We start from the raw sequence: 15,847 nt of genomic DNA, 5'->3' as shown, positions 1-15,847 counted from the left end.
ATTAAAAATTTCAAAATATATTTTAATAAGAGACACTAAATAAGTTTTTTAAACATTTAAGAGATTACAATTATTATTTTCACCAAAAAATATTGACATTCATGCACAATAATCACAAGCTTTTAGGGAAAGAATAAATGTTAACTTGTAAAATTGAAGGAAAGTAAACAGAATAAATAAAACAATGAATGATAAGGATACTGATAAATATTTATATTAATAAAATAATACATAGCGAAATTAAAAAATAATAATAACAAGGATATAAAAATCCTCTTATTTCTCACTAACACCTACAATAAATGATTAATTATATTATAATCTCTCTTTTTCTTTCTCTCTTACTCTGCATAAGACATAGATCAACTCAACTCATCACAATCATCATATCCTATAAAGTATAATAAATATTGTTCACACCAAATTCACAACAAAATTAATATACTCGATCGATTCATCAGATCAGCTGGATTCAGTGCTTGAATATGGCAAACATCGAAAGCACAATCGAAGCTCCAATCACGGCCACGGAGCTTGAAACGGATCCGGCGGCTCCGGCATCGGGTCCGGGAGCCGGCGCCGGAGACAGATCTTGAGCGGTGGCGACGGCGAAGAAGAGTGCTGCAACGAGAGCAACGAGGAAGGAGTTGACGGAGAATGCCTGAGATGCCATGACTCGGAAAAGCGTAGAGAGAAAGAGGACGAAGAAAGAAGCTGTGAAGGTGTTGTGTGAGGTTTTCTTTTTTATTTTGCGATGGAAGAGAGAAGCGAGGGTGGTGGTATTTATAGTGTTGGGAAACGCGTGTGGGCCCCGCGAAAACGTGGACAGGTGTGTGGTTAGCAAAATGTGTGGTGTGAATGAGCGGCGGTGAGTTGGTGAGAGAGACTGTTGGAAACGACTAGTTGAAAAAAAGGTTCCCTGAAATGTAGGGCTTTGTTTGTTTACCTAAGGAAACTTCTCTTAAACGTAGGGCTTTGTTTGTTTCTTTGTTTACCAGGAAACTTCTCGATCTTATTATTGTGAGATATTTGTTTTGATTAATCTTTAAAAATATTTAAAAAAAAAATTATTTAACCACTAAAATTATTTTCTTTGCAAAGACTTAATTTAAAGGTGGAAGCTAACATTTTTATATATTTGAATTAAAAAAATTAGGAATTAATTTATATAAGCAATTATATTATTATTATTGTTATGTTTATGTGTGGACATAGATCTGATAGTTTTGGGGGCACGAGAAAGGGGAGTAGAAAAGTACTTTTGAAAGCGGCGAAAACGGACTTATTTAGAAAAGTTGAATTTTGAGAGAAGAAGTTAACGTGCGTTGATTTGTGTGCTGTTGCTGTTTTTCTTTTTCTTCTGTTACTTTATTGTCTTTTCTTTTGCATTTGCCGCAAAAGGAAAACCGAAGTAGCCGTTACTGCTGGAAAGCTCCGTTACAACGGCATCAAGAAAACGACGTCTGTCCATTTCAATTTTTCTTATACTTTAAGGAAAATGTTAATTTTATAAAGGAAATAAATAAATAAATAACAAGATTAAGAAATGGATAAAATAGAAGAAGATTGATTGAAAATAAATTAGAAAAAAACTGCGTGAAAAAAATAAAATAGTATTATTGTTTTTAGTACTATTACAGTTATTTATTTGTTATTTCAATAATAAAAGACTAAAACTATGCAAGAAAAGAATTTTCCTTGGTTTCACGTTTTGTTGTAAGGAACTGAGATGAAATAAATAATACTATTTTAAAATATTTTTAATTTACTTTTGCATATTTAGAATTGATAAATACCACATTATCATAATATCACGTGTGTTGTTAATATGTGTTATGTATGTTAAGTTAATTTTTTATTACAAGGTCCAATTTGATGTTTTAGCCATATGTAACGTTATTACTACCAATTTCACCGAATAAATTATATTACCTCATTTTTATAAAAGTTGAACTAAATTAAAAATAATAAAATAAAGTTGAAAAAATGTGAAAAAATAACTGTTAAATATATTTATTTTCTTTATTTATTTTGGGTTTCTTCTATTGCAAGGAATGTTGTTACTACACGTTTGAATTTGTGTTCTATTTCATTGAATTGAGGTTTAATATCTATAATGACTAATTTTTCTATTAATAAACAAGAAAAAATAGCTTTAAGATTAACATGGATTATAAGCATAAAAACAAACATGAGCTATGAGATAAGCTCATATATATGTTTTTCTATTTATTTATTTATTTATTTTTCCAATAAAGTAATATGATTAATATTGTGTATAATTTAGAATAATTTACATATTATTAAATATTTTTCAATTTCACAGATTTAAAGTTTAAATACATACAGTAGAAAAGATTAACTTAAATGTGTGAAACATATTTCTGGTAAAAAGTGAAAAATAATGTTAAAGAAACTATGTAGAAGTTATACTGATACAAGTGCTAAAACGGATTTTTATTCGATCTTCTTTTGGTCTGAAAAAATAGGATGGGATAACCCGTTACAAAACGAATTGAAAATGTTAACCCTAAGTTGGGAATTGATTTTCCATAAACATATTTGGGAATTGGTTTCTATAGTCATATTTTCTTGTTTTTTTAACTAAGTTTTGAGATAACATGAAGAGTGAAATGACGAGAATAAGAAAGAAAAATTCTTAGTTGGATGGGATAAGACTAACTACATCTTTTGGAAGAAGATAACGTGGTGGATGAAGATGATGTAGTTGAAAGTATTCGTACATGGAAAATGTGATGTTAACTCGATTAGCCATCAAGAAAAGGATAGGGTTGTGTATCGGACATTGACATTATATATAGTTTTTGTTCTTTTCATATTTTTTCTTGTAATGGATAGTATGTTGTTTTGAAGGAAAATGATATTAGTTTTACGGCTATGAAATTCATTGTTTGTTTACTATTTAAGTTAAAATGAGTTCATAATTAAATTAATTGGTACATTCAAACAATGATATCGTCTAATGAATATTATATGTGTAAAAACTTGCATTATTGTTATGTAATATGATGACCACGTTTAGGCGGATAGATAAGAATGAGTAGAGACCACAATATATTTGTTGCTGGAATCAAGAAACTTTCTTGCATCTTAACCTGCAATAGAATTTACAAATTAAAGTTAAATAGTTATTAACAAGTTAATACGAACTTAAATACGAACATGCACTTTGTAACTGGAGTATACCTGAACAAAATGATTTCCAAAAATGCTTCACAAATTCAAAACATGTAAATAGTTTTTGTTTACTTTTACTTCATCAGTTGTAAATGCCTCATCACATCGGCATGCCCTATATTCATTATCCAATGCTTATCAGATATTGACTGCTTCAAACCAACATCATTTTGCCTCTCTCACATATCAACCTCAGTTTACATTCTCGTGTATGAAGCTAGTATATTCATCTATCATGTCAATTTTTTTAATCAAAGAATAAACCTAAAGCAAAATCGTGAAAGTTAATTATGAGTTCCAGAAAACTAATTCTGGAAGATGCAATCTGTCTTTTGGAAACCAAAATCCATAAGCCAGAATTCCTCTTCTAGATTCCATTTTCCATAATGCAATTTTCCTCTTCTACAATGTACTTTCCATAATGCAATTTTTTTTAATGTACTATCCAAAGTGCAATTTTTACCTCTTCCATAATGTACTTTCCATAATTTTAAACTTCAAAGTATACATAAAAAATGCTTTCGGATTCAATTTTCTGAAAGGTCTTTATGGAACCTGATTTTTTGACACACTACCTTCACCATTTTCATCACAAACCAAACTCATATTCAACCACACATTCTTACCTCAATCACAACCACAAATCACCAATGTATCTCATCGGAGTTCAGCTAGCGTCCAACTCCACTGAAATCAACCACCACAAACTATACATTGTACTCTCTTTCAGATGAAAATACAAGGGTATGTTGGGTATTTAAAAAATATGTATAATATAGGTAACAAATTGTATAGTGCAGGAAGCAACAACCCGCATCAAAGAATGGACCAACAAGTTGTTGGATTAGCCCACCAACTTCTTTTTAATCTTGTGTTTTAAATTTTTTTATTTCATATTTTAAAATTTTATTTTTTTATTTATATACATATATTTTAAAATACGTCTAATTATATAAATATTTTAAATTATTTAATTAATTATTTATTTAAGATAAATTAAAATAATAATAATTTTTACATGTTAAATTACTCCAAGTCATCATTAATGTGTGACTCATAATGGATGTAAGACTCAATTAACGAATTTTCTAAATATTAAGATCAAACATGAGACGAACATTTCTTAATATTCACATTCATTTTCAGTAAAATTTCTGAAAACTATTAAAGTTTTTTTAAATCCTCATTAATTGCTTAAAACAAATTTGTCTCCACATATTATATTGATTTTATTTTGCACATTTTTCCAATTAAGGTCATATGTATTCAAGCAAATAAATGCACATTTAAAGTAATTTTTGAAACACTTAACCCCGATTACACAATATTATTATAAAATCTATTTATATCTTACAATTGTTGTTCAATGTCTCCTTAAACTGAACTTTTCATACTCACTATTGTACTCTCTTTACTTAAAAAAGTATTTTATATTATATTCTTATTGACTTAACGTTAAAAAATCTTCTAGAGGTGAAGTCCTTATTTTTTCAATTAGTCAACATAAATTCCTGTTAAGAAAGCCATATGATCATCTCCTTAAAAATTTCCAACTCAATCTCAATAAAAACAATTACATATTCACATTTTACAAATAATATAATAAAAAAGAATAATTTTTTAAATTATTTTTTATTTTAATTTTTAGTTTAAAAAAATAACTAATATTAAAATTTGAGTATTATTTCAGTTTTGGTTAGAGTATGCATGTTAAGATGTATAATTTATTAGGTTGAGATTTCTAAATGAACTTATCATGATCCATTATTCTAAAGTTTGTTTGTAAATCTAAGTAATGGTTTGGATCAAGTGTTAGTCTTTGGTAGGTCGTACTTAATACATGTCTTTCTATAGATCCATATGCAGTCTATATGATTGTTGTATGTTGGTATTTAAATTAAATTGAATTGTTGCGGTTTGTTAAAATGTAATTTTTTTTATATATTTTTCTTATGTTAAAAATGTATTTCAATAATTTACACTTACATGTGTTATTTGTATTGTGAAGTGCAATGATTATATATATATAAACAAATATAAGTAAAGGTGCAAGAACAATATTTCAAAGAGAATATAGATTTTATTTTATATTTTTTTCTAAGTAATTGTAATATATTGTCTATATTTAAGTTATATTTTTTAATTATTGTAAAATTTAACCCTCTAGTAGATTTATAGTATAATGGGTAATTTTTTTTTTATGGGGACCATTGAGAAAAATGTCCCTCTCAACTTACTTTACCATATAGTGAATTTTGATGATGTTTGAATACTATGCTTTAGGTCCTTAAATTTTGGAGTACTTTCCCTACTTGTGTTGAAATCTCCACTGAAATAAATAAATTTCGATAAGGGAAGCTATCAATGTTTGAAGAGAAGCTTATGGTAGCAGATATAGATAATTGGTTAATCTTGAAAATGTATTATACATGTTTAAATATATAGTTAATTAGGTTGAATTTGAATAGTTTTGAAAGTATGTAATTCATTAAAGAAATATTTGTGAAAATGTGATTTGAGTATGCTCTCGAGGGTAATTTACTAACATTTTCACTCATGTGAGATGATTCTCACTCAAGTGAACATATCCATCCATTTGACTTATTCTTTAGTTCTATTCTCTTTCAAGTGAAAACCACAGTGAAAATCAGTCTTATCGACCTCATCTTCGCTCAAACAAACAAATTCTTGCTTAAGCTATAAATTTTCGTTCAAATTAGTCTAAAAAATTATTCTTTCATTTATTTTATTTCATTTATTTTCTTCGTATATTCAATTTGAATTATGCATAAGTTTTTTTTTATACAAAATAGGAATTTGTTTCTATATTTAATATGTTTATGAAATTTTAAATATTATGCAATTAATGGTACTTAATATATATAAATAATGTTGTAAGAGATGTTATGAAATAATACATGTATGATATATTTTTGTAGACTTATATTCCATTTAAATATATATATATATATATATATATTTCTAATAAGTTTTCTCAATCGCTTCACTTATTAAGTAATTAAGGGGACCGATTTAACTTTAATATTATCATTAACAAGTTAAAAATAATCAACTCAACTTAATTTATTTTATAATAACGAGTTAATAGAAAACAATTTAACTTTCTAAATATAAAAAGTATAAACACTAAAATATTATTTTATTAATGTTATATATATATATACATAATAAACTTTAAATATTTAAATAGCTAAGGAAGATTAAGAATTTGAATAATTTGAAATTATATCTGTTTCCTAAATACAAAAACAGGTGAATCTATTTCTATTCATTTGACTCAAAAGTTAAGTAAAGTAAATTAATTTTGACTTATAATAAAAAAATCTTTAATCTTTTTATTACAATCCAACTAAACTCGCGTGGTAAGTCTCAACTAAACTCGTGTGCAGTTCTGTCTCTCTCTAAGGTACTTCCTCTCTCTGTACACAACTACTTGCTATCGATTGTAACTCCTTAATTGCTTTCGAATTTGTTTGTTGAAGACCACATGAACCTAAATTTGACGAGTTTCAGTAGTTTTTGGGGATTTTCTATTTCAAAACATTGATAATGTGCATATCTAGAAAGTAGTTTTTGATGTTGATAAGCTCTGCTAGCTACCTGCAGAGCTTTCTATTGAGCTACTTTTTTTAAGTTTTTTTTTGTAAATATCTGTGGAATTAGGGTTTCTTTTTTTGAGATGTTTGAATGAAATTAGGGTTGTATTAGATTATGCTTCTATATTCACTCTAGATAAAGCCCTTATTTTTTGTTTTTTTTAAGTGGAGTGGGATGATATGGTTGTTGTTTAGAAAGATAGGAATTCTAGGAATCACAACAAGATATAAAAATTCCCAGGGAAGAAAGGAATTCGTGTTTGCTTAGTGGATGTTTCAAGGAGGTTTCTGTATAATACTGATAGCTAGCTTTATTGTTTTTTGAAATGAATTATTTATAGAGAATACAAGGCAAAGATGACAGTTATAACTGTCTAACATAAATTATATATATCATGAGACCAGGTACATTTTGGTTTGCAAAGAGAATCTGCTGGGTATATGATATTTTGGCAATTTTTAAACCATATTGTGATTTTTTCAATGGTATTTCTTCGCTGTTTTAACCTATGGAGTAGTATTGTTCATACACATAATAACTATGGGTAATTTTTCTTTATTGATCACATATCATTGACGATCAACCTGCTCATGTTTGACAAATATATAAACACAATGCCTATTGCTGGCATCTATATGATCTATTGTCAAGAGGCTCTATTCTATTTAGTTTGCCCATATTTAACAATATAAACACAATACTTATCATTTTTTAGAAAATCTGGTCGGCCATGTTGCCTATTGCTGGCATGCACCTGATTTGTTGTCAAGATGCTATGATGTTTTAGTGAAGCCTTATAGTTGATAGCGTCCACTAGTGTTCACTAAGACGATCTTATATTTGTCAGTAAGGCCTTACGTTTGATAACTTTCACTGGTGGATTGTAAAAACAATCTTATTTGTTTAGTGAAGCCTTATGATTAATAGTAATAGTGTTGATAGTGTTCCCTAGTGGATCGGAAAAACGATCTTATACTTGTTTAGTGAAGTCTTACGATTGATAGCTTTCACTAGTAGATCTTAAAAACATTACCTTTCTCTCCCTGTCTTAATTTCTCTTTGGTGAGTCTCGTTCCTCTGCTTTTGAATTATAGTGTTTGATCCGATTTTCAACTCATTTCTCTGTTTCCATCATCCTTTGCTTCCATTTGTTCAATAATTATGTGATCTTTCAATTCTCGTTGTTTTGTTTCGTTCTGGGCTCGTGTGCCCGATTTGTTGAGCCCCCAATAAGACACACATTACATGTTTGGTTAATTTTGAGATTCATCTTACATGTGAATTTGGGAATTTTCATTTATATGTTACCACTTTTTACTGTTCCTTCTAAATTGTTGCCTTTTCATTCCAATAATTTTTGTTTTCTATCTGTGCTGTTTACACTATCGGTTGTCAATTTTATTCTTTTCTGTTTTCAAGGCTGTCTAGTGGAAGTTTGAACTTTGAACATGTATGGGAGAACAGCTTGCCAACTTGTGAAAGAATTTGCAAGTGGGGATGAAGGCCAGCTTGTGTCATTCAATGTAAGTCCAGTTCTTCATTTTAATTGGTATTTCTTATTTTTTATTTTCTACAATTGTTGGGTTATGTTTGAACTCAAGTGTTCTTTATGAGTGCTTTAATTGCAGTCTCAAAGGTGGGGGTCTAGTTTCATAGACTAGAGATATGACTTCAAGAGCTTGTTTGGGTAAACTTGTCTAGAAGTACTTAACTGATCATAAATAGAGCTCATAAAGCTTGGTTAGTTTTCAGATTACTAGTTTTGTGAGATCAAGTTTGACCTTAGTGTTCACATTCTAAAATTGGTACTCTTGTGTGAGTGATATATTTTCTTATTAAGTCTTGAAATAAATTTGTAAAAGCTAGCATGAACCACGTTTGAGTTTTATGCATCTGGGGAATCCTAGTTGTATCTAATGGCAGCCAACGTTACTGGTTCTTGGTGATGGCAATTTGTGTTATGAGAATCTGTCACGGTAACCTAACTGATGATGTTTTAATTCTTCTTAAATTTTCCATTGCCTGCTGTTTACCATGACCTTTATCCTCAACTACAATACTGGAGCTGTATCATGATCTATACTACTTTCTTTGGATTTAAACACTACATATGATTCTTTGCTGTTTCAAAGGTTCAAGTTAGTGAGTATGATTCAACTCTGTATGCTATGGCAAGTTGAGAACCTTTAAAAGTTGTGAGATAAAATTTGAAATTGTTTGCATGGATGATATCTTTTTAATTTGATTCAGGATTCAAGTAGCTATTTCACATATGAAATCTTTTTTTCTTAAATTCATTAAATGCTGGTCTGTTTAGGTACCTTTTTAAATGTCTCATTCATTTCTATCATTTTCATACATCTCTCCACTCTGAAGGGGAAAAAAGCTTCTAGAAGCTACCCTAATTGCAGTGAGTATGGTCTATTGGGGCTCATTATGTTTCAGTTTATGACATCACCATCCTAGATGGTGAAGTATTTTTTATGTATGATTTTCTTTACTATTATTTTTTTATCTATCATAGACTTTTCCCATGGGTTTGTAACTCAGGATCCACTCTTTATATTGCTATGGCTATGTGCATACTTTGGTTGATTATTTTGCCAATAATCTTGCAGAGTGACTTGTTTCAACAAGTAGTTGCAGAATGCAGTCAACATCACCTTGAACTTCAGTCCCTGATAAGGTAACATTAATGTGCTGTCCTGCTTCCTTTCTACATTGGAGTGTGCTATTTCATATATTTTGAACGCAAGCTTGTGTATGATGAAACCGTATTACAAAGTTAAGTAAGGGATGATAAAGTCACATTAGTATTTTCCCTTGAATATTCATAGCAGTATCCTATCCCATTTGAGCATGTGCTGTTCTGTGTAAATAGGAAGATACAGGAAGAAGGTTTGGATATCCAAACAGCAAGAAATGCAGATCACTATGGAGCCCTAATCCACCATCTTGCTTTAGTCCGAAATAAACGTTGCCTAATGGCCTATGTGTAAGTATCTCTTAAATGCTATTTACCATCAAGCATAGTTATTGTTATTACTGTATTTTGTAATCTATCTGCATTCTGAGATTCTATAACTTGTCTCTCTGTAGGTATAATCGAGCAGAAACAATACGAAACTTAGTATGGAAGATAGGGCATGTGCTTCCTCAAGAAATTGAAGAGAAGCTTTGTCATGCGGAGGAAGAACATTTCAGGAAGCATTCTACAGCATTGAAATCTTATATGTCGAAAGTCTTGGTTGATCTGACTGTGGTAACCTCTCCCTCTCCTTCCCCCATTTCCTTCCGTTCTTGCACACACACGAGCAGACATGCACATGTATACATGCATAAGAGATATACAGAGTTTAGTATGCATCTTCATAGTTTCCAAGATGTTTTGTCTGTAATCAGTGCCTTGTTAAGTAATTTCAGCCTAGGTGCTTGTTTGTGATTATTGATTGATAAGGAACTTCTTTTCGTTGTGCTATAAAATTATCCTTAGTTTTAATTCCATGTTTATGCTATGAATCTAGTTATGCTCTAATAATATAATATAAGCAAGAGTTATCATGCAGATACTTGTTTGGGTGCACCTTAAGATCTTTTGCAGAATGAATAGGGGAGATTGGTTGATAGTAATCTTGGTGGTTAAGAACCATGCATCTAATGACTCCACTATACATGAATGAATTTAAATGTAATTTCGGATTGTTCAATGATTCTTTTAGTTGTTTTTCACCATTTTTCATGAAATAAAATTGAGGTCACGGACGGTGACCTTAAATTTTTAAGTGAATTTTTTTGTTGTCTTATTTGATTATTTAACCTTACAGTAAAGTAGTCTGTTTTCAGTCATAAAATCTGCATTTTAATAGGATATGGTACCACCAAAAGATCCTTACATCAAAGTAAGGGTTCTTGATGACATTGGAGACGGCATTCTGCTGAGTGATGATAAAACTGCAAATTTTGCCTGCCATTCAATGCATCTTCTGAAGCGAACTGATGCTGAGCAATTTATCTCACGGGTTAAGTGTCTTGCACCTAAAGATTTATATTGCATTATAGTTTGAAATGCGATCTAATTTTTCCTGTTTTCTGAAATATCAACAGGGCCAAATGGAGGAACTCACGGGTTAACCTTCTTTCTAGGCTTTTTACCTGAAGGCTATGTATATAAGAAGGCCATTGGAAACTTGATAAGGATTATATAATATTTTTCAAATTTGTTAATGACATTCTCTTCAATTTAGTTCACCTTGCGTTAAAAAAGAGGACTAAAACTTCATTTATTTATGTTTTGAATTACATTTCGAGATTAAAAAATTATTCTGAATTATACACTATGCATTCCGAGTTATACAGTATCTATAGATATAATTCAGAAATATATTTTTAGATTGGATGATTCAGAAATACATTTCAAAATTGTAAGATCCAAAATGTTCAAAATACATTTTTAGAATACATAATCTAAAATATAAATCTACAAATGCATTTTAGATTATCAGTAAATATATTTTAGATTATGTGATGTAATTGGGAATATACATAAGAAATGTTTACACATTTCTAGTAGGATACGAAAAGTAATTCCTATAATTGGGAACTATATGATTTTCCAAATACACTACAAGTTTAGTGTCTTTTCTTTTCATAGTTTTAACTATCAAAATAAAGACTAAAATATGCATATGCATATGAATTTTTTAATATAAAAATGTCTATATAGTGTTGTGATATTTAGTTATTTAATAGGTACTCACAAAATCACTTTATATAAATATAACAAGGAAGTTAATTATTTATATTATCTTAAAATAAATCATTCAAATAACTATTACAGTTTTTCACCACTCAATGGCTTAGTGTACGTGACTTATACTATCAATATGAAGTTAGAAAATTTCTGTTACAACATAAAATTTTACTTAATATCCACAATCTAACCAATCATGTCATTGTTGTTAACATGCATATGATGTGTTGTTAGGATGTTTTGATCTTTTATTGAAGTCTTACTATTAATAATGTTCACTGGTGGATCATTAAGAAATATCTTATATTTGTCCGTGAGACTTATAAGTGACAATTTTCATTGGTGGATGGTAAAACACAATCTTATTTTTTTAGTAAAGCCTCATGGTAAATAGTTTTTACTAGTGCATTGTAAAAACAATTTTATATTTGTTAGTGAAACCTTACAATTGATAACTTTCAGGAAGTTTCTTCCTGCACCCCTACATTTTTCTTCCTGCACCCCACAATGTTATACAAAGACCAAATTGTCCCTATTATTTTTTAAAAACCCTAAAATGCACGTGAACTGTATTTATTTTTTTGCATTATGGATTATGGAATCCAGAAAAATTTTGGATTGGCACTTCCAGTAAAATTTCGGATTCACCAATCCGTAATTCAAAATATGCATTTCACATTTAAAAATCCATCTTAAAAAAAAACATTCCGGATCCACCAATCCGTAACAGAAATATGCATTATGGATTCAGAAATCTGTAATTAAAAAACACATTTCGGATCCATGAATCCGTAACAGAATTAGGCTTCCGGATTCAGCAATCCGGAAATCAATAATTTATGCAAAAATTGCTTTCAGAACACCCCATCATCCGGAAAAAAAAAATATTCAATTCCGGATTGATGAATCCGTAGCACACTTCCAGATCCCTATATTCGGTAACCACGGGGACTTTTTCAAATAAAAGATTAAGGCCAATTTCGGGATTTAGAAATTTGTGAGGGTGCAGGAAGAAAAATGTAGGGGTGCAGGAAGAAGAAGCCTAACTTTCAATGGTGAATTGTAAAAACAATCTGATCTGTTTAGTGAGTCTTACCGTTGATATCACTCGTTAGTGGATTATAAAAATAATCTTATATTTATTTAGTGTAGTTTTACTATTGATGGTGGTTACTGGTAGATTATAAAAAAGATGTGTTAAAAAAATCCAAAACGTTTTTATTGAAGGATCCTTTTGTCATTGCACATAAAATTCAGAAGCAGGTTCACATTTTGTGGGGTGCAAGAAGTGTACCGAAGGTCGTACGACTAGTCACATGCCTCTGTCCCCATCACTGGGTCAACCAAGATCATGGCCTACATCAATGGGTCAACCAAGATCATGGCCTACATCAATGGGTCAACCGACAACACAAATCTAGTTACGCTTAAACCAAGTCAGTGAAACTAATTCGTGATTAAGAGTTAGGTAATGTAGTCCTAAACGCGATCCAACTCCCTAATCGGGCCCAATAAGGAAAGCCTACTAAGGTAATATAAATAACACACATTCCAAGACCCAGGTACGTCACCTTCTACAGAACAACCGAGCATCAAATACCTTTACTGACTTGAGCGTCAGAGTGCCTTCTACCGAGTCTGGACTATAAGAAGGCCAAGAAGTGAGACGAGAAGGAAAGAGGAGTTAGGAGCTTGTGAGGAAGGAAGCTGAAGTAAAATCCGACCGACAGAAGGAAGAAGAAGAATCCTCTCAATAGTTCTCTTATGTTCTTATGTTCTGGTGCTTCCTCTCGTCTTCCTCGAGCTTGCATTTTCGTGCCATTGGTAAATTCGTTTCAAGTTTTGTATTTATTATTCACCATTGGTTTTTGTATTTTTTTCGTTTCTCTTAATTTATTTTTTCTGCCATTGTCACGCTGGTGTTTGGGTTTTCGTTGTGCCCCATTTGCTCTGTCGCCGCTGCCGTTGTCGCTGTCGCTGTTGCCGCCACTGCTACTGTCGTTGCCGCCTCACTTCACCACCATCGTTTGTTTGACAGTGTGGGGTTGCGAGATGCGGCGGTCAGTGTGGGTTCTAGTGCGGGAATGGAGAACGACGACCATGCGGGAGTAGGGGCAGCGCAGGGGATGTGCAACGTTGCGGACGATGCTGACGTGAAATTAGTGCGCAACAGCGACGCGATTTTTTTAATGCATATGTTTTATATGGGCGACTCTGACCATAGCTGCCCTCTTTGCCTCCATCTAAGAAGGCGGCTAAATAGCCACCTTCTTTTCTCTTAAACATAAGACTACACGCTGATCAAAGGCGGCTATAAAGTCGCATTCTTAGAGTTGAAATAGCTGTTGTTTTAAAGCTTTTTTTGCACCAGTGTATATTATATGCCTTATCCTTAATAAATTAAGAAAAAATAGATTGGTGGGTTATCATTAAAACATAAGGAAGAAGTATGGTTGATAATTAATATACACTGGTGGAGGTTACATATCAAGATGGTCTTTCAAATACTAAATTTGTGTTAAATGATGAAGGCTTCTTCTTTCTGCACCCCCACATTCTTCTTCCTACACTCCCACAATTTTAAATATCCCAAGATTAACCTTGACTTCTAATTTTGAAAAGGAACACCATGCTGGACTTCCTTTGTCACTGATCATCTTCATCATTGAATATTAATCACTGGTGGAGGGTTTTTGTAGTTGTTCGAGGCAAGATGGAGGAGTACATTATGTTGCCGAAGTGTTGTTTGGGTTGTAGAGGTAAGAGTAAAGTTTTTTTAGAAACATGGTGGTTATGGAGATTTTGGAGTTACTGGATATCATGATCCGGTAATGTATTCCGGATTCATGAATCCATAATTGAATAAATTGTGTTTTCTGGATGAGGGGGTGTTCTGGAAGCAAATTTTGCATAAATTGTTGATTTCCAGAATGCTGAATCTGAAAGTCTAATTCTGTTATGGATTGGTGAATCCCATAATCCTTTTTTTTTTTTTTAATTATGGATTTTTGAATCCGGAATACATATTTGTGTTACGGATTGGTAAATCCATAATGCTTTTTTTGAATGATGGATTTCTTAACGTGGAATGTATATTTTGAATTACGGATTGGTGGATCTGAAAATTTACCGGAAGTGTCAATCCAAAAAATTTTCGGATTCCATGATCCGGAATGTAAAAAAATAAGTACAGTTTAAGTGTATTTTGGGGTTTTTAAAAAATAATAGGGACAATATGATTTTTGCATGATATTGTGGGGGTGCAGGAAGAAAAATATAGGGGTACAGGAAGAAACTACCAATAATGAACTACTTAGCCAATTAAGTGATAATGAAGGTGAATATGAATAAGTAGTACACAATGAAGACGAAAATGATTTTAATTATGAATATATATCTAATGAATATATATCTAATGATGCTAACAATAGTATGGTGATGATCATAAATTTTATGATAAAGATGAACAAGATGATGACATATTTTAAAATATATTTGGTTAACTTTTCATATTAATCCACGTACAAAATATACCCTCACCATTTAGTTATATATTATACACCATTTAGTTATATATTATACAGAGAATTATGAAAAATACTGATTAAATTTAAGTGAATCTATTATTATAAATATAACATTATATATAGCCTACAATTTATCTCAGATAAATTGTTTAGAACTCATCAATAATGACATGTGAGTGTGTTATTTTACCTTATATTATATAACAAAGTGACTTGATTTCCAATTGTATAAGATGATAACCAATTTATCATATTAAATATGGTGTGTACATATGTATTAAGATTTTTAAGTTAACATATTCTTATTTCATATTTAATGTGTTTTACGTTTTTGATAGGATAAATTTTATAAATAAAAAATGGATAAAATTTCCAAAAAGCAAAAACAAACAGAAAAGAAAACTTTACAAATTAATAAATTTGGTACTTCACATAACATGTATTTAAAAGCTCCATCAATGTGTTATGATAGCTTAATCAATTTCTAATTAATGTCATGTTTACTTTTGGGGATGAGGTTGTAATGAGATCTGGGGTTGTTTACGTTGTTTGTTTCCACTATTTTGGATGTGCCTCTACGGATGGAGGAGCGGGTGAGTAGCAAATTGACATCTTCATACAAATACGCGAATTTGAGAGGATTACACGTAGGAACATATAAATATTTAGAATTTATATTTATTTAAAATTTTGAATATTTTAGAAATTTTATATATTTATTTAAATAGGGCATTAAATATTTAGAATTTGTATT

General features: G+C 30.6%; 1 protein-coding gene across 2 annotated transcripts; it reads left to right on the top strand.

Annotated features, from left to right (window-relative positions):
• Positions 1–6,561: 6,561 nt before the first annotated feature.
• Positions 6,562–11,153, top strand: LOC137834729 (uncharacterized). 2 transcript variants are annotated; one of them, XM_068642888.1, is made up of 7 exons: positions 6,562–6,625; positions 8,236–8,339; positions 9,435–9,502; positions 9,698–9,811; positions 9,916–10,078; positions 10,683–10,835; positions 10,921–11,153. In XM_068642888.1, exons 2-7 carry the CDS (start codon positions 8,265–8,267, stop codon positions 10,945–10,947), a joined length of 600 nt encoding a protein of 199 aa, XP_068498989.1. In that variant the 5' UTR covers positions 6,562–6,625; positions 8,236–8,264; the 3' UTR covers positions 10,948–11,153. The 2 variants fall into 2 exon arrangements, with proteins under 2 accessions (XP_068498989.1, XP_068498990.1); XM_068642889.1 differs by lacking the exon at positions 6,562–6,625 and adding an exon at positions 7,854–7,878.
• The last annotated feature ends 4,694 nt before the right edge of the window (positions 11,154–15,847 follow it).

Source organism: Phaseolus vulgaris, chromosome 5 (genome assembly GCF_000499845.2).
Source record: "Phaseolus vulgaris cultivar G19833 chromosome 5, P. vulgaris v2.0, whole genome shotgun sequence".
Classification (NCBI taxonomy): Eukaryota; Viridiplantae; Streptophyta; class Magnoliopsida; order Fabales; family Fabaceae; genus Phaseolus; species Phaseolus vulgaris.
The sequence above is the reverse complement of the archived record's forward strand: the minus strand, read 5'-3'. Positions and strand labels throughout refer to the sequence as shown.